We start from the raw sequence: 19,578 nt of genomic DNA on the forward strand, positions 1-19,578 counted from the left end.
GGAACTATAATCAGTAGATAATACTCACCTGGTATGATTTCACTGGACATTTCCATGGTATTGCCATGTACGTATGGCCTCACTGGATGTGACTCCCAGGGCACCTTCTGATGGGCTATGCACACTCTCTGATTGGTAGTGTATATACCTTTACCAATAGTTTTCAAATAGTTTGTTACCTCTGGTCAATGCGGCCAAAGATTTAAAAGACCTGACAGCAAAAATATCAGTAGTCACTTTTCCCAACAAAAGTGGCTTTGTAAGATTCTCTAGGGAGGGCCTGCAGGAACCCTAGTGCTCTAAGCAGTATTAGAAGTACACAATAATTTCTATGATGCCTCCAACTGTAGTAATTCAAAGTATCCATCAATACAATGTCTTGTTAATATCACTATGTCAAGATGCCGATCACATTCTTTTTATCTTATCACCCTCCCATTACCAGCAGAGCAAGAGTTTGGGAAAATTACAATAACTGTGTAGGATAACATCATATTAGTGAGCAGAAATCAGAAACAGAGAAACAGCAGATTGGAAATTGTTTCATGTTCAGTTTAATGATGTAGCCAAGAAACCTTCCCAGAAACCATAGTCTGAAAGGGAAAATGTAAAGGACTGTAAACAGTACACAAAAGGAATATGTCAGGCCTGAAAAATAATTTAAAAATCCATCATAAAAGCTATTATTTATAGAGAGCTTGCTACATTCCTAGTGCTGTGCATGAATTTTCTCATTTATAACTTTCAAAACTCTATAAAGCTGGTTCTAAATGTAAGGTAATTAGGCTTACAGAGTTATTTGCCCAATTTTATTTATTTATTTATTGTCTTTTTGTCTACTTTAGAGCCACAGCCATGGCATATGGAGATTCCCAGGCTAAGGGTGGAATCGGAGCTGTAGCCGCCAGCCTTTGCCACAGCCATAGCAATGCAGGACCCAAGCTGTGTCTGCGACCTACACCACAGCTCATGGCAACGCCAGATCCTTAACCCACTGAGAGAGACCAGGGATCTAACCTGTGTCCTCATGGATGCTAGCTGGGTTTGTTAACCCACTGAACCACGACGGGAACTCCATATTTGCCCAAGATTATATAGGTACTAGGCGGCAGAGCCATTGTTTGAACTTAGGATAACCAAATTCTAGAGACAAGACTTTGAACCCTACACTATGCTTCCTACCCATGGGTCAGATCTTCCCTTCCAGAGGAAGTGAGTTTAAGACTATGCCTGGGCTTGTTGGTAGAGAGTAGCATTAAGCTTCAATCTCAGTCCCAGGAGATCTTTCCAAAGTTCACAGCAGGGCCCAAAAGAAGGGTGTATGTGTGACATGCTGTCACACAGGGCTTTTTTATCAGAAGGGCCTCATGTTGGTCTAACGCTCAACTGTTGATATCTTGAAATACTTACTATGTTTGAACAAGGGATCCCACATTTTCATTTTGCCTTGGGTACTACAAATTATGAAGCAGTCCTAGCTCATGAAGTAGGCAGCCGTTAGCCTCCAAACTCAATGTGACTGCAATTATAAGTGACCATGACGATAAGAGAAAAGCATTATGTTAGACAAAGAATGCTCAATTTGCAGATGATAAAACTGAGCTGCAGAGAGGTTATATGAGGTGCTCAGGGTAGCAGGTTCATCACTTATAGGTTCAGGAATCAAACTGTCACCTCCTGATTTGAACTCCATAAGAAGGAGGGTATGAGAATGTTTCTAAACATTTCCTGAATTCTGGAAGACCAAAAAATGAGATCTTTTAAAATTCATATGCTATATAATGTCAAAGTAATAATGGCTTATATTTTAAGAATTTAAAGCAAAAATGATAAAAAGTTTAACTCAATGAGAGTGAAATAAAGTGGTCCCAGCCTCACATTGCCCTAGCATTGTACCTCCTATGAAAAATGACTTTTTTTTTGGGGGGGGGTCTTTTATTTATTATTTTTTATTTTTTTATTTTCTTATATGATTTTTTTATCCATTATAGGTGGTATATAGTGTTCTGTAAATTTTCTACTGTATAGCATGGTGACCAGTTACACATACATATACACATTCTTTTTTCTCACATTATCATGCTCCATCATAAGTGACCAGACACAGTTCCCAGTGCTACACAGCTGGATCTCATTGCTAATCCATTCCCAAGGCAATAGTCTGCATTTATTAACCCCAAGCTTCCAATCCATCCTAATCCCTTCCCCTCCCCCTTGGCAACCACAAGTCTATTCTCCAAATCCATCATTTTCTTTTCTGTGGAAAGGTTCATTTGTGCCATATATTAGATTCCAGTTATAAGTGATATGTGGTTTTTGTCTTTCTCTTTCTGACTTACTTCACTCAGTATGAGAGTCTCTAGTTCCATGCATGTTGCTGCAAATGGCATTATGTCGTTCTTTTTATGGCTGAGTAGTATTCCATTGTGTATATATACCACATCTTCCGAATCCAATCATCTGTCGATGGACATTTGGGTTGTTCTCATGTCTTAGCTATTGTGAATAGTGTTGCAATGAAATGCGGGTGCACGTGTCTTTTTCAAGGAAAGTTTTGTTGGGCTGTACACCCAAGAGTGGGATTGCTGGGTCATATGGTAGTTCTATGTATAGATTTCTAAGGTATCTCCATACTGTTCTTCATAGTGATTGTACCAGCTTACATTTCCACCAACAGTGCAGGAGGGTTCCCTTTTCTCCACACCCTCTCCAGCACTTGTTATTTGTGGACGTCTTAATGATGGCCATTCTGACTGGTATGAGGTGGTATCTCACGGTAGTTTTGATTTGCATTTCTCTAATTACCAGGGAAGTTGAGCATTTTTTCATGTGTTTGTTGGCCATCTGTATATTTTCCTTGGAGAAATGTCTTTTCAGGTCTTTTGCCCATTTTTCCATTGGGTGGTTGATTTTTTGCTGTTGTGTTGTATAAATTGTTTGTGTATTTTAGAGATTAAGCCCTTGTCAGTTGCATCATTTGAAACTATTTTCTCCCATTCTGTAAGTTATCTTTTTGTTTTCTTTTTGGTTTCCTTTGCTGTGCAAAAGCTCGTCGGTTTGATTAGGTTCCATTGGTTTATTTTTGCCTTTATTTCTGTTGCTTTGGGAGACTGACCTGAGAAAACATTTGTAAGGTTGATGTCAGAGAATGTTTTGCCTATGTTCTCTTCCAGAAGTCCACACAACGACTTTTTAGATGTGACATTTGGCCAAGACAAGAGAAAATCAAGTCCCTGGCAAGGTTGGTTCTACTCATGCTGACTTTATATCATTCTTGCAGCATCTTGCCTTTCAACTCACAGAGCAGAACTATGCAATTAACACTCAAAAAATGAGTAAGAGAGTATTATGGACTTCTGATAAACATTCATCATAAATCATCCATCTTTCACTATTGACCAAGGCATATATAACTGATGATCAATAGACATTTGTTAATTTGAATTCCCTGTAGTATGTTCATTTTAAGGATGGATTTGTGTGTGTGGATGTATGTGTACACACGTGTGCACATGCACACACACACACAGTGTCTGTCTATCTCCCTCCTCTTCTTTTTTAAAAAATGAATTTCAGAATGTTTGCAAATACTTGATCATCATAATGCATTTAAACAACAAGTAAGTATACATTTTTCTTCAGTAAAAGTTTTAAAAAAAAAGTGACTCTGGCGGAGAATTGGTAGATAATTGAACAAGTTGAACTGTTAAGCAAGTTTTTGGATATGACTTTGGCTGTCATAAGTGACCTTGAGTCTTTTTTTTTTTTTTTTTTGCATCATTATATGCAAGAGAAGTTTTCTGGCTTGTATTTTTCAAAAGACACAAAGGTCACTTACTGATTCAGAAGGGGAAGAACTAGAGTCAGATTTACCCCATGACTAATAAAGCTGAACTTGTAGGACCCTCATTTAGCAGGCTCTTTCCAGGACCCTGAGCCTAATTCTGTATTTGTTTTCTTATAAGCCCTGCAAAACTCCACCACTATTTTTTTGGTAACACCTGCAGCATTATGGAAGTTCCAGGCCAAGGGTTGAACTGGAGCTCAAGCTAAGGCCTACTCCACACCCATGGCAACATGGGATCCTTAACCCACCTAGGCAGACAAGGGATTGAACCATCATCCTCACAGAGACAATAATCAGGTCCTTCACCTGCTGAGCCACAACAGGAACCCCTAAAACTCCACCACTTTATAGAACACTTGACATCCTGAGAGCTCACTGGTTTTCCCCTATCATCAGTGTTTGTTTTTTCTTATGTAAATGCATTTTGGCAAAGTACAGAGAATTCTGGTTTTAGAGTTAGAATTCTCTTGTTTCAGACCCCTGGATATAAACTTGGGAAAATTACTAAACATTTTGTGACCTTGTTTATTACCTGTAAAAAATAAGGAATAGTAATATTATTACTATTGTTGTTTTTATTAATGAGCCCTATTCTTCATAGTGCTGCTTTAATAGTCAAATTAAATACTGTATAAAAAGTAGAAGGACCAGGTGATTCTCTTTCTCTTCCTCTGGTTCTTCCCTCCTATTGCTCCTGTGCATAGAGAAATAATTTCTCCAACTGGGCACATTCTAGAATTTTCTTTCACTCAGATGGCCTTAGACTCTGACTTTGCTGCCTAAGGGAAAAAATGACTGCTGTCCAGTTGTGTCTTGGGAATCCCCTCCTATTTGCCATTCTTCATAGAACATTTTAACAAGTATTTGTATTACTCCTGCCAGAAAGAAAAAATATAGAAAGAATGTAGGCCTTGAAATTAAACAGAAATGGGTTCGAAGCAAAGCTTATAAGTGAATTCATTGGTCTGAGCATACTTTCTCAGCAATAGATTATAAAAATATCTGCTTTAAATAGTTTGTTAATGGTATGTGATTTACATCTCAATAAAGCTTTCTATAAGTCATTGTAAAGATTAAATAAATACCATAAATCCCCAATTAATACCAATCACTGATGAAAATGAGAGTTCTTAACATTTTTATTTTATTCTTATCTGTGCCAATTCTCTTGCTCTCAGCATGAGTAGTGAGTGGCTACTGACAAAGATACTTAAGGTATATTGGAAAAGAGGAAGCAGAAAAAGCACTGAGGAAGTTTAGTTCTATTTATCATGTGATTGTTTAATCATTCTGATTAAAAGATCATTAAAGATAATCTTTTTACCTCTCTAAAGACGGTAATTGAAAAATTACTGTTTTGTTTTCTAACTAGATTTTCTCAGTCCTTTCACAACTAAATCTAATGTTTTTCAGTCAAGACTTACCCCACTGTTACTGGGTTGAATTAACTATAAGAGTCACCAAATTCTTTGCCAGAAGAAAAACACCCTCTGACACACATTTTAAGTACACCCATAGTCTTCCTGGGTTTGAACTTAGAAACGCTGGTGTGAATCATATCTGACAAGTCTACCTTCTTGATCGAGACAATATGAATGTTCAGTTGCTATTAAATGATAACAGAGTGTTTATATACTAATAATTGCTGTGAGAATAAGCATGTGGGTGAAGTTTGATAGAACTGATAAGATTAAAGAAAGGAGTGTTCATTATGCCTTATCATCCAATGTTCAAAGCAGGAGTTTCCCTTAAATTCTCAACAATTTATCACATCTAATTTTTAATGTTTCAGGGAATCAGAGTATTTTTATTTGTCAATTTTGTAAAGTGAGAATTGTTTGCAAAGTATGAACTGTTTATCAAAGTAAAAAATTGAAAAATAACAGTATCTGCTCATATGTAAAGATATATATAGTCAGATTGGTAGGGAGTTGGATAGTACATAGATGAATGGATAAAGTAGAGAGAATAGTCACAAGAAATATATACACATATTATTTAGCAGAACAAGAAATGGTTTTGTTATTAGTAATGCTTTGCTGTTCTCTAAATACTGGAAACCAGATCATTTCCTTTCTGAGAGACAATTACATCTTAAAATTCACTTATTTGAAGACAGTTTCAAGTAATGATGGAGTGTACGAGAAGTCTTAAGAAAGAAGCTAAGAGAGACCAAAATTTTCCTGTGTGAGAAAGGAAACCAACTGAAAGGTTTGGGGTTGGGCTGCAGGAGACTACAGCCTTAAAGGGAAATGGGAAACTAGAAGATGCAACTAATGAGAATATTTTCAGTGAAACAACTGAAGGCCATGCATTGTCAACCCTACTTCTAGTTCTCCTATAACTCTTCATGAATAACCATATTTCCTACCCATAAAGAAAAGGAATTTATAGTGAATAAAAGAGGTGTTATGTCCTACTTAAAGGCCTGAAAACACAGCTGCTAAAGAGAACATGTGGGTTATAGGTAGGGAGACCAACTATCTATTGGGTAGATAGGACTAAGTTTGCCCAGGACTGTTCCATTTTTGAAACTAAAATGTGTCAGTCTAAGGAACCCAAGACAGTTGTCTCTGTAATTACAGTATTAGGGTATAAGCACATGGTCCCACATGAAAGGGACCATGTACTTATACCCTAATGAGTGTAATAAGTGTTCTATTTTCTCATACAAAATTCTAATAGAAATAGCAAGTTAAATACAAAGGAAACCATCCATATAAGATGGATACAGTTGTCCATCGCTGTCCTTTTTATTTCATTAAAGCAGACTAAAAAATTGAACCCTCGCACTTAGTAACCCAAAAGAACTTAGAACCTTTCCAGAGGAATTCGTTCTTCCCTTCCTCTCCATCTCTCCTTTCATTTAAAGCAGGTGGAATACCCAAGGTAGGGGGTTGTGTTTCCCTCTACTGAGACCCTGACTGCTCTGTGGGAGCTGGAGGGTTCCTTGTGTTCAGTTGGGGAAACCAGAAGGAGGCTCAGAGTTGTGCCCACAGCACCACCCAGTGCCAGGCTGGGGTCCTCCTGGCCTGCTGTTCTGAAGCTCTGTACTGGTCTTGTTTCTGCCCCCTGGCTGGTTGCCCTAACCAGTTTAATGTAAAATGGTGGTCCTCAACAATTCTTCTGCATCATCAACTATGGAACTTTTAAAAAATACTGAAGTCCAGGAGTTCCTGTTGTGGTGCAGCAGAAACAAATCCAACTAGTAACCATGAGGTTGTAGGTTTGATCCCTGGCCCTACTCAGTTCGATCCCTGGCCTACTTAAGGATCTGGCATTGCTATGAGCTGTGGTGTAGGTTGCGGATGAGGCTTGGATTTGGCATCCTTGTGGCTGTGGCATAGACTGGTGGCTACAGCTCTGATTTAACCCCTAGCCTAGGAACTTCCGTATGCCGTGGGTGCAGACCTAAAAAAAAAAAAAAGATAGATAGATAGATAAATAAATAAATAAATAAATAAATAAATAAATAAATAAATAAATAACAAGAATACGGAAGTCCAGAACCTATCCCAAAAGCCTAGGGTGGAACCCCGGTAACATTATTTATATAAAGAGGTCCCAGGAGATTCCAGTGTACAATGAACACTGAGAGCCACTGAATCACAATTATAAGGTGATAAGAATATATTTCATTTTGTTTTGTTTTATACCAACATAGTACTGGACCTCATAAAATACATGGCAGCTCAAGATGCCATCCTTACAAGGCAACCCTTCTGGGGCAAAAATGTTTAAAGGAACATGGTGCTAATCGTGGGATTTCAGGGTGATACAGGGAAAATGTGGGACTCTCTCTACCCTGTAAGTGGCATGGGCCTTCCTGGTATAGCCTGGGGATCACATCTAAGACCAGTTCTGCTTTAGGCTTTAAGGACAAATACTCTCTCTTTTAGCATGTTTTGCTGGAGTTCATGTATCTGTCTTTTCTTTCTCTTAGAATTATAAAATCTTTCTCTTAGAATTATAAAATCTACTTTTAGCTATTAAGATAATAAAAAAAGCCTGTTTTTAGTATATGTCTTGGTTCTGCTTAGGCCAAAAGAGTTTTCTTATGCTCTAGGTGGCATTTTCTAGCTCACTACGTACACACAGACAGACAGACAGACAGACAGACACAGGAATATCCCAAAAAACATCTCCCTGGTTAACATTTTCCCAGTAAAAGCTTCCTAGTTTTTAATAAACAAAATTAACATGTGAATCTCTCATTATGACCTATTGGCAATGTTTCTCTAGGAAAAAAAAAGTTTATTTCCCTTAAAGGAATATTTTCAGCTAAGGAATATTTGAGAAAAATTAGTTTCTTTCTTTTTTGGCTGTGCCTGCAGCATGTAGAAGTTCCTAAGTCAGGAATCGAACCTGCACTACAATAGCAATCCAAGAAGTTCAGATTCAACCCAGTGACAATGTCTGATCCTTAACCTGTTGGGCCATCAGGGAACTCTGAGACAACCTAGTTTCATTTCAAATTCAACTAGTAGAACATCAGAATAATAAGCAGTCATTTCACAATCAAGATAGTATAAATAGAAGAGATAGGAATTTTTAAGCTACTGGTACTAAGTGTGTTTGTTTCAGTAGCTTTTTGTTACATTTACAGAAATGAATTTGAGGGTTTTGGTTGATAGATGATTCATTGTTATTTTTCTCGTTTAAAAATCTGTAAAGGGAGTTCCCGTTGTTGTTCAGTGATAACAAACCTAACCAGTATCCAGGAGGATGAGGCTTCAATCTCTGGCCTCATTCAGTGGGTTAAGGGTCCAGTGTTGCTGTGAACTGTGATGTAGGTGTGGCCTAGGTCAGCAGCTGCAGCTTTGATTGTACCCCTAGCCTGGGAACTTCCAGTGCTGCGGGTGCATCTCTAAAAAGCAAGCAAACAAATGAACAAAATTTGTAAATACACAATCACAGAATGTCTGAAATTTAAAAAGTTACGAAGTTCCCACCATGGCACAGTGGGTTAAGAATCCAATTGCCATGGCTCAGGTCACTGCAGAGGCACAGGTTTGATCCCTGGCCCAGCACAGTAGGCTAAAGGATCTGGTGTTGGCCTCTGCAATTCATATTCAATCCCTGGCCCACGAACTTCCATAAACTGCAAGAGTAGCCATAATAACATAAAATATACAATTAAAAAAAAGAACAAATTACAAATATGCATGAAATCCCTCTATCCCTCTATATTTATTAGATGAAGTTCTTAAACTAAATTGTTCAAGTATACTCTATTCTTATAATTATTTTATACCTATTTGACTTAAAAGTTTTGGTGGGAGGTGTGATAAAATTTTCAGCTATAGTTTTAAAGTTGTCAGATTTTCTTGTAATTCTATCAAATTTTTTTTCTTTTTCTTTTTTCTTTTTTATCATTATTATTATTAAAAATTCTATCAATTTTTGCTTCACAGAGCTAAGAGCTTTACTATTAAAACTGCAAACATGTAAAGGTTATGTTTTCCTAATGGATTTTCTCTTTATTCTTCTCTAGTGTTTCTCTTATGTCTACACATTTTTTGACATAAATTAAATTTTCTGTGATACTAACATTGTCATACCGACATACTTTTCACTATTGTAGTTTATAATTTTAAGATATTTTTTACAGCTTAAAATCTCCGATCAGGGAGTTCCCATCGTGGTTCAGCAGAAACAAATCTGACCTGTACCTATGAGGACTCAGGTTCGATCCCTGGCCATGCTCAGCAGATTAAGGACCCAGTGCTGCTGTAAGCTGTGCCGTAAGCTGCCGTAAGCTTTGCAGATACAGCTCAGATCTGGCATTGCTGTGGCTGTGGTGTAGGCCGGTGGCTACAGCTCCAATTTGACCCCTAGCCTGTAACCTCCATATGCCATGAGTTGAGCCAAAAAAATAAACCTCTGAAATCAAAAGGGCATATGCAATTGATGTCAAAATTTAGATGGCTTTTGTTTTTTGGTATTACATAAAATAAGGGTACGTCTTAAAATGGTTGGAGTTTTAAATTCAAAGAAATACAGTATTCATCTGACATCTTTTTCTATCTCTTTAGTTAACCTCTTTTGGTTGGTTATGAGGTATGCCACCATAAAGAGCAAATAGCTAGATTTTTAAAAATTCACATTGATTATTAATATCCATCTTTAAATAGTTGAGTTCTATTATTTTACAATCACTTAAAGTCATGACTTTTATTTCTACCACCTAATGTTGTATTTACTTTTTGTGTTTATTTCTCTCTTCCTTCTATTGGATTGAAAATATTTTCAATATTCCCTTTTGTTCCCTATTCCAGATTTCTAAACAATACAACACATTTCTCTTCAACCTCCTGGTGGGACTACAGGGGATAGATAGTATCCATCCTCTCTAAGAAAAGGAAAATATGAACCTGAATTACCAAGAAATTGTTATTTTAACAGAGGCTAATAATTTGCTATTATAAGAACTAATAAGACACTGACAAATTGCTCTTTAAAATTCTATCACTATCTCAGCTACTTATCTATTGCAAGCTTTTATAAGACAATATTAAGACATGTATTATTCCAAAATATATCTTCTAGTATTTAAACAGTAACCAAAATGAGCATTCCAATTAAACTTAACCAAAGAGACATAATGTGACTGAAAATGACATGTAATCGTGAAAGAGAGACAAGAAAATAAGGAAGTTTCTTTGGATTAGGTTGGATGTCCAAGTTAAAAATAGCACTTACAAAATATGTGGAATAGAAACGTTCCTTTAATCATATTTTAATTTATGAAGAAAATCAAGTCTGCTTAGTTATGATTTAGAATAAAGTCAAGAAATTTACTTTTAATACTTTAAATCATTGTGAGTAAAATTAGATAACAGAAAACAGACTGAAAACAAGAGAAATCTGGCAGAAGTGTAAAAGAGATTGCCTAATGTAGATAAACTTAAATTTACAGTAACCAATAACAGCTAAAAATTACTAGGCACACTTGGTGCCAGGGAGTGTTCTAAGTATTTTACATCTGTTTTCTCCTCTAACTGCACAACAGTGCTGTGGGATAGTTGATATTATTGTCTCCATGTTGCAGTAGGGAAACAGAGACATGCAGAGATAAATTTACTTACCTAATAACATTCACCTAGGAAGTAAAAGAGCCAGGAGCCAAAGCCCAAGAATCTTGCTTGGGAGTCCACACTCTCAATGAATACATGCAGAGTAATCAGTGGGCAATGCCCCTGAAGATCCCACTGCAGGAGGCCTTGAGTAGCTCTCCTAAGGGAACAACTCCAAGAATTGCCACCATGTGGCCAGAGCTCCTGTTACATCCCTAGTGGTCTTCCAGTTCATAAAACCTTGCTCACCGGTTGCAGACTGTTTTATTTCCTAACTTTCTAATGTCCTCTCCACAATGCCCTCTAATCTAAGAGCATCTTTGATTCTTATAAGCTCAAAGGGACTTGCTAACTGGGTGTGTTAGCACGAATGTGTTCCAATATCAATAAGATAAGGCATTTACCAACAACATTCTAAATGGTTCTGAAAACTTTCAACATAAAAAAATTAGTCCATAAATATAAAATACTTATTTGCTGTACTAAGTAATTAACAATTAGAATAAATCATTATTTTAATCAACAAAACAATAGGCCATTGAATTTATGTCTGTGATCAGGATGGAGCACTCTAAAAAATGTAGCATAACACTGAACTGGGTAACACAATAACATAAATAAATAGGAGCTTAAAATACTGAAAATAAATGTAAGGTCAATCTGTTATATTTAAATCCACTAGGGAAGTTATTAAAATACTATGTGGAAACTTTGAGAGGATTTATCTAAAGAAAATGAAAATGTCTAAGGACTAGTTTGAGACATCTAGATGATTCTGTTTTTAAAGAAAGGAAGAACAAACATAAAAATTATTTATGCTCATGTTGCAACAGAACAAAGGGTGGGGGAAAAAATGTAATTGTAATGTATACATGTAAGGATAACCTGACCCCCTTGCTGTACAGTGGGAAAAAAAAAAATTATTTATGATATCTAAATAATGACCTTAAAAATTATTCACAAAGACATTCACCACCACACAATTTTAATGCCATAATAAATTAGTATAAATACACTGTAATACAGACAAAATTAAACAGATTATATAATATCCACTTATTAGAATATTATGCAGTCATTGAAGATAATCTTGATGGAAGCATGTAACAGCATGAAGTATGCTTATAAGACTATGGTGAAATGAAAAAGATGGTACAAAACCATGAAAAATTATGAAGAGAAACAAGACTAGAATATTTAAAGACTGACATAATCAAAAGTACTACCAGTATTTGTGCTTAATTGGTAAGACTCTTGAGAATAATCTTCATTATCTTTTTTTATATTTTTCAAATTTTAATAAGTGTGAATTATTTGATTATGAAAATATTTTACATTGAGAATAGATATTAATTCAGATCTAATTTATAAAAAGGGATATATTTAAAGAAAAAAACAGGATGAAGAGAAAACCACAGGAGGAACAAAAAAAATTCTTAAACTAAGGTGAACTCTAATATAAATTAATATGTCATGGCAGTTCCTTAGTTTTGACAATCCTTTCACCTTATAAGACCAATAGTCTGCTGATCCTACCGCCTTTTCACTGCCCCACACCTGCCTTTCCCACAAACCTCTCTTACTCTATTTACAGCTTAAATGACAAGACTGCCATTATAACTGCCTTCCTACATACCCTCTTAACTCTCCAAACAGTCTATAAGTTTCTTCTACTAAGTAGTGTAACCATACCTTGGTGAAATCCAACACTCCACCTACTTATAATCCAGAAAACTGCTTGTAGCTGAAGAAAAGCACACAAACTCATCCCAGATGCTTAGTTTTCATGTTGCCAGACAATCTTAACATCCTTGGCACATATATCCAGCTCACCTTTCTTGTTGAATCATCTCCAACAGTCTTCTTAGTTTTCACTTTTAGCTGATGATCTTGCTTCATATTTTACTGAGGATTAAAGAAAAGAAGCAATCAGAGAGAAATTCCACTTTTTCCTACTAACCCATTTTTTGAACTGCCTATATGTGGACACATATACTTGGGTTTCTTTCCTGTTACTATGGATGAGCTGTTGGTGCAGCCAGCCAAGTCTCCTTCCTCCATCGATATGTAGGTGCCATTCCAACTCACCTACTCAAAGAAATGCATCAAAACTCTCCTCCGTCTCTTCTCTTTCTTGCATCACAAGCGTATTCCCCTCTATTGCATCATTCCCATAAGCATAAAAACATGCTGATATTTTTGACATCTTAAAAAAAAATCCAACTAAACCTGTCTTGATCTTACTTCACCCTCTAGTTCCCACCCCAAAACCCCCTACCCTATACAGCAAAAACAGACCAAAAAAAAAAAAAAAATTCTCTCCATATCTACAATTATTCTTTTCCTCATGTGCGCCCATCATTTTTACCCATTCCCCACTCCATCAGAAATGCTCTTTTCAAGGTCACCTATGACCTCCCATTGTCAAATTCAGTGGTAAATTTTTTTTTTGGTTTTGTTTTAAATGATTTTTAATGTTCCATTACAGTTGGTTTAGTGTTCTGTCAATTTCTACTGTACAGCAAAGTGACCCAGTCCCCCTCTCTCTCTCTCTCTCTCTCTCTCTCTCTCACACACACACACACACGTATATATATGTGTGTGTGTGTGTATATATATATATATATATATATACATACATACATACATACATTCTTTTTCTCACATTATCCTCCATCATGTTCCATGGTAAGTGACTAGCTAAAGTTCCCTGTGTTATACAGCTCAGTGGTAAGTTCTTATTACTTGTCTTATTTGACCTATCAACATCATGCAGTGTAGCTTATCACTTTCTCCTTGAAACAGATCATATCACTCAGGTCACATCTGTTCAAAACCCTGCAATAGCTTTCTTTCTCAACCAAGTAAAAGCCAAAGTCATATGACCTAAACATTGGATCTAAAACAAGTGACCCCATTACCTGTTTGAAATCACCTTCTATACTCTCTCCTTCCTCACATGACTCCAGCCACACTGGCATTACTTACTGTTCATTAAACACACCAGATACATTCCTACCTCCGGGCCTTTATGTTTGCTGTTTTCTCTACTTGTGTTAAACACTCCATCCTCAGATATTTATGGTGAATTCCCCAGCATCTTTTTATATTTACTTAAAAATTATGTTATAAATGAGCCCTTTTCTCCATACCACTTATATCCTCTAATATACAATATACATGACTAATATATTTTGTTCTGTTCTATTTTCCCCATGCTAGAATGTAAGCACCATAGGGTGAAGATTTATTTCTTTGCTTATTTTGTTCACTGTTGTATTCCTAGAATCTAGAACAGTTTCTAGTGTACAGTAGGTGTTCAATAAACTATGCAATGTAATAAAATGAATGAATGAATTTCCCATTGAAAATTGAGAAGGAAATGAGCTGGATTAACAAATAAAAAGTCATGTGTAACAAATCAATGGAAGCCCGTTAAAATTTCTAGGTGGTATGCAAATTTGGCATATAGATAGCTTAACATAAATGGCTTTCTTGAAGGAAATGCCCATTGCAGTGTGAAAGCTCTGGGAAGACTAACCAAGAAATGACACATTTAAGTTCTATAATCTCTTAGTTCTAGACCAAAGTGAAAAATGCTTTCTGCAAGTATGAGATGGAGGAAAGAGACAGAGACAGACAGACAGACAGACAGACAGACAGACACACACACACACACACACACACACACACACAAATTGCAAAAGGGAGAGAGAGGGTGAGAGATCAGGAAAGTATCTGAGACGCTGACTTCTATCATCTAATCTATATATTATCTATGCTATATGTAAAGTGCTTCATTGTAAATGAGTAGAAGACAATCACAAATACTTTCACTCTCCTAAATTATCTTCAGATTTGTACATTTGACAGCTAGTAAATCTCTGGAATCTTGCTAGCCTTTATATTCCCTTAAGACTAAATTCTGTGAAGATTTTTTTTTATTACTCAAATGAATTTATCACATCTGTAGTAGTATAATGATCATAACAATCTGATTTCACAGGATTTCCATCCCACAACCCAAGCACATCCCCCCGCCCCCCAAACTGTCTCCTCTGGAGACCATAAGTTTTTCAACGTCTATGAGTTAGCATCTGTTCTGGAAAGAAGTTCAGTCTGTCCTTTTTGCAGATTCCACATGTCAGTGAAAGCATTTGATGTTGGTGTCTCATTGTATGGCTGACCTCACTTAGCATAATTTCTAGGTCCATCCATGTTGCTAAAAATGCCAGTATTTCGTTCCTTTTAATGGCTGAGTAATATTCCATTGTGTATATGTACCACATCTTCTTGATCCACTCCTCTGTTGATGGACATTTAGGTTGTTTCCATGTCTTGGCTATTGAAAAGAGTGCTGCAATGAACATTGGAGTACATGTGTATTTGCGGGTCATGGTTTTCTCTGGATAGATGCCCAGGAGTGGGATTGCTGGATCAAATGGTAGTTCTCCTTGTAAATCTATTCTAAGTTGTGTCTGATAACCCCAAGCTCCCGATCCCTCCCACTCCCTCCCCCTCCCGTCTGGCAGCCACAACTCTATTCTCCAAGTCCATGATTTTCTTTTCTGAGGAGATGTTCATTTGTGCTGGATATTAGATTCCAGTTATAAGTGATATCATATGGTATTTGTCTTTGTCTTTCTGGCTCATTTCACTCAGGATGAGATTCTCTAGTTCCACCCATGTTGCTGCAAATGGCATTATGCCGTTCTTTTTTATGGCTGAGCAGGACTATTTTATGTATTTGTTCAAATATATGTATACTATGTTATTTCTGTTATACCACATCTTCCGAATCCAATCATCTGTTGATGGACATTTGGGTTGTTTCCACGTCCTGGCTATTGTGAATAGTGCTGCAATGAACATGCGGGTGCATGTGTCTCTTTTAAGTAGAGTTTTGTCCATATATATGCCCAAGAGTGGGATTGCAGGGTCATATGGAAGTTCTATGTATAGATTTCTAAGGTATCTCCATACTGTTCTCCATAGTGGCTGTACCAGTTTATATTCCCACCAGCAGTGCAGGAGGGTTCCCTTTTCTCCACAGCCCCTCCAGCACTTGTTATTTGTGGATTTATTAATGATGGCCATTCTGACTGGTGTGAGGTGGTATCTCATGGTAGTTTTGATTTGCATTTCTCTTATAATCAATGATGTTGAGCATTTTTTCATGTGTTTGTTGGCCATCTGTATATCTTCTTTGGAGAAATGTCTATTCAGGTCTTTTGCCCATTTTTCCATTGCTTGATTGGCTTTTTTGCTGTTGAGTTATATAAGTTGCTTATATATTCTAGAGATTAAGCCCTTGTTGGTTGCATCATTTGAAACTATTTTCTCCAATTCTGTAAGTTGTCTTTTTGTTTTCTTTTGGGTTTCCTTTGCTGTGCAAAAAGCTTTTCAGTTTGATTAGGTCCCATGGGTTTATTTTTGCTCTAATTTCTATTGCTTTGGGAGACTGACCTGAGAAAATATTCATGATGTTGATGTCAGAGAGTGTTTTGCCTATGTTTTCTTCTAGGAGTTTGTGGTGTCCTGTCGTATATTTAAGTCTTTCAGCCATTTTGAGTTTATTTTTGTGCATGGTGTGAGGGTATGTTCTAGTTTCATTGCTTTGCATGCAGCTGTCCAGGTTTCCCAGCAATGCTTGCTGAATAGACTTTCTTTTTCCCATTTTATGTTCCTGCCTCCCTTGAAATCAGGACTATTTTATATGTTTGTTCAAATATATGTATACTATGTTATTTCTGTCTTTTGAATATCAAAGATAATTATAATCATACCAAATTAAATGCTTAATTGTTAATTATGCCAATGTAGATGATTTAAATGATTGTCTTCCACTTAGCTTTATGTATTCATAAGATTTTGATTCTACTACTTTAACAATTACTTATATCTATAAAATATTTAAGGCCATAAATTAACTAATAAATTGTCACTGGATCTTGATATTAAATAAAATTTTTTTCTCAATACAAACTTTTCAGAACTGACAAATGAATATGAGAGTCAAGGCATAACAAATAAACATTACTCATTGTTGATTCTTTTTTCAAAAAGGAATTGGCAGTGCCTTTTTCCATTCCCATAGCATGAACAGATAACTCTAAATATAAAATTCTGGAGCAATTCATGGCTTTGTAAATAGCAACAAAGCCAAAATCTGTTAGTTTTTGTCAAACCAGGAGAAATGGAAAGACTTTCAATGAAAGGTTTTCTTCTAATAATAACCCACTTTTTTCATTTCTGAGAGCCTCCCTGTGAACTATTAATGACAGAATGATCAGTGAATATATTCCTGTGACTTCTGCTATTACAAAATTCAATTTGATGCTGACAAGAAAAAAGAGTGTTACTCTCAATAATGTTTGCTTTCTGTTTTGTGAAAAGAGTATTTCCTTGTAAAACACAACTGGTTCTGTGACACAAAGTCCATAATAAGGGAGGGCATTAAAAACTTGGAAAACAAAGCACCGATATTTTATGAATGCTCACCTTTCTACATACCAGATGCACTAATCTGAACATTCTCCCTTAGTAGATCTTCTATCTATATCTGCAAATAGCAGTAACATAGGCTCCTACTGTACCACTGAGGGTTCAGTGAGGAAAACAGAAATCATATGAGATCTTTTGAGCAGAGGGGAGTAGAAGTCTAAAAGCACAAAAAGCAGAATGTGAACTAACTTAGATGTCGATACCTAATATCCCCAAGGCCGGGAAGACAAAACGGAGGAGGAGGTGGTTGAACCCAGGAGCCCACTTGATAATGCATTTGCACAGTGCCTCAAGAGACCCTAGAAACACCAAGCAGAGGCCCCTCTGTCAGTACTTGGATGACAGATGAGGTGTTGGTGAGAGGCGAGTGGCTGAAAACATAACTGCAACCTGTGTGACTTGTGCTGGGACTGCTGAGAAGGTACCACACAGCTGGAGCTGAGGTTACCAAAGGTCTCTGTTGTAGGTCCTGGTGGTGGTATAGCCAAGGGGTGTGCCAAAAAGCAGGTGTTGGAATCAAGGAAGAAATGGCCAGAGGATGCTTCGATGTTTGGAGTCCATAGTTTTTTGCTACTGCAGATGGAGGCCCAGAAGTTGAAAACAGGAAGTGAGTCACTTTCCCCCTTCTTTCTTTCTTGGTCTCTTGCCAGGACCTCCCACTGACAAAACCTAACTGGAATCTTGCTGGCAGTAAAAACCTGAAAAGGCAATCTGTGGGATACCATAAACCTACAGAAAAGAAGAGCAGAGAAGGGCAGAAATGGAGACTAAGGACAAGCAGGAAAATGGCTTACATATCCTATCTTCTATGCCAGTTTTTCTGTAGTATTTATTTACCATAGCTGTATTTAAATTTACTAATGACAATTTGGTATCTCATTTGTATCATCTTACTAAAGGAGTAAAATAAGTAAATAAGTAAGAAAAAAATAGGAGACAAAGATATAATAAGTAATACATAACTGTAAACCAGTTTCCTTAGGCCTGCTATCAAAGTAATTCTGATTTTTCAACCTTATTAAAGGCAAATTCAATAGATTTATGCAAGTTTCAAAATAACTATCTTTTCTTACTGTCATGGAGCCATGTTAATGTTCTACTTAAACCTTCATACTTCTGTTGATATTCCAATATATGAAGTTATTGAGCAGGGTAATTTATGCAAGTAGTATACAATCAGAGAAAATTTATTACCCTGTGGTACTTGGCCACAAGGTAATAAATGACAACTAACTCAATTATTTGCTATCTTCTCATTGAGATTCCCTTTGAATCTAGACTTGCCTTAGTGATTTGCTTGACTAATAAAATGCAGGAAAAGCAATGTTCTGAGATTTTCAAGTCTAGATCATAAAAAATTGTAGAGCCTCTGTCCAGTTCTCTTTGAAAATCTGCTCTGGGTGAAATCAGTGCCATGTCAGAAGTCCAAGTACCCCAAGGCCACCAAGCTGGAAAAACTACATATAGGTGCTCTGGTCAACAGGCCCAAATGAGCCCCACCTTCTAGTCATATCTGGAAAATGTCAGACAAGAATGTGAAGTCATGAACTCCCTAGACCAGCCCATCTGCAAGCCAAGAGCCACAGTCTATACTATAAAGGGCAGAAATTGCCCAGCCAATCCTACCTAAATCTCTCAGCAACCAAATTCTGAGACATAATAAAACTCATGTTTTGGGCCACCAAATTTTGAGTTAGTTCGTTATGTAGCAAGAGATGATAAAACACAATCTTTTTAATAAGCAAAAAAAAAAGTACACACTAAGGCAAATTATCCATGTTAAATGTGGCCGGGTTATGCCGGCTAAAGTAACTAAATCACAAAACACAGTACTCATGAAGCTCTAGGGATGGAGTAGTTCATATCTTACTGATGAAATTAAAGTTATTATAGTATTTAATGGAAGCACTTTGAATATGTGAAGCTATGACAAGTTGGGCTTATGGCCCCTCACTGTGATGAGTCCCTTCACGGCACTGGGAGGGACCCTAACAATTTATGTTTGTGATTCTGTATTCTTTTTTTCAAAAATCCCTTTTTCCCAAGTTACATAAATTTCAGGCCACAAAATAGAATATCCTCTTAGGGGATACATGTTAATAATCATAAAACTATTTTACTCCTTCTCAATAATGTGTATTGTCCCCAAGA

At 36.6% G+C, this 19,578-nt stretch overlaps 1 protein-coding gene across 1 annotated transcript in view; it reads right to left on the reverse strand.

The window, feature by feature from the left end:
• Positions 1-19,578, reverse strand: part of MACC1 (MET transcriptional regulator MACC1) — a 107,703-nt gene that overhangs the window by 65,395 nt on the left and 22,730 nt on the right. Inside the window, 1 exon segment of the mRNA XM_084978446.1 lies at positions 12,757-12,828. Coding sequence (XP_084834572.1) covers positions 12,757-12,773 — 17 coding nt within the window. The 5' untranslated portion in view covers positions 12,774-12,828.

Source organism: Sus scrofa, chromosome 9 (genome assembly GCF_054392235.1).
Source record: "Sus scrofa isolate SSC_HxYL_T2T_F1_AM1 chromosome 9, Sscrofa_HxYL_maternal_Yorkshire_Landrace_v2.0, whole genome shotgun sequence".
NCBI lineage: Eukaryota > Metazoa > Chordata > Mammalia > Artiodactyla > Suidae > Sus > Sus scrofa.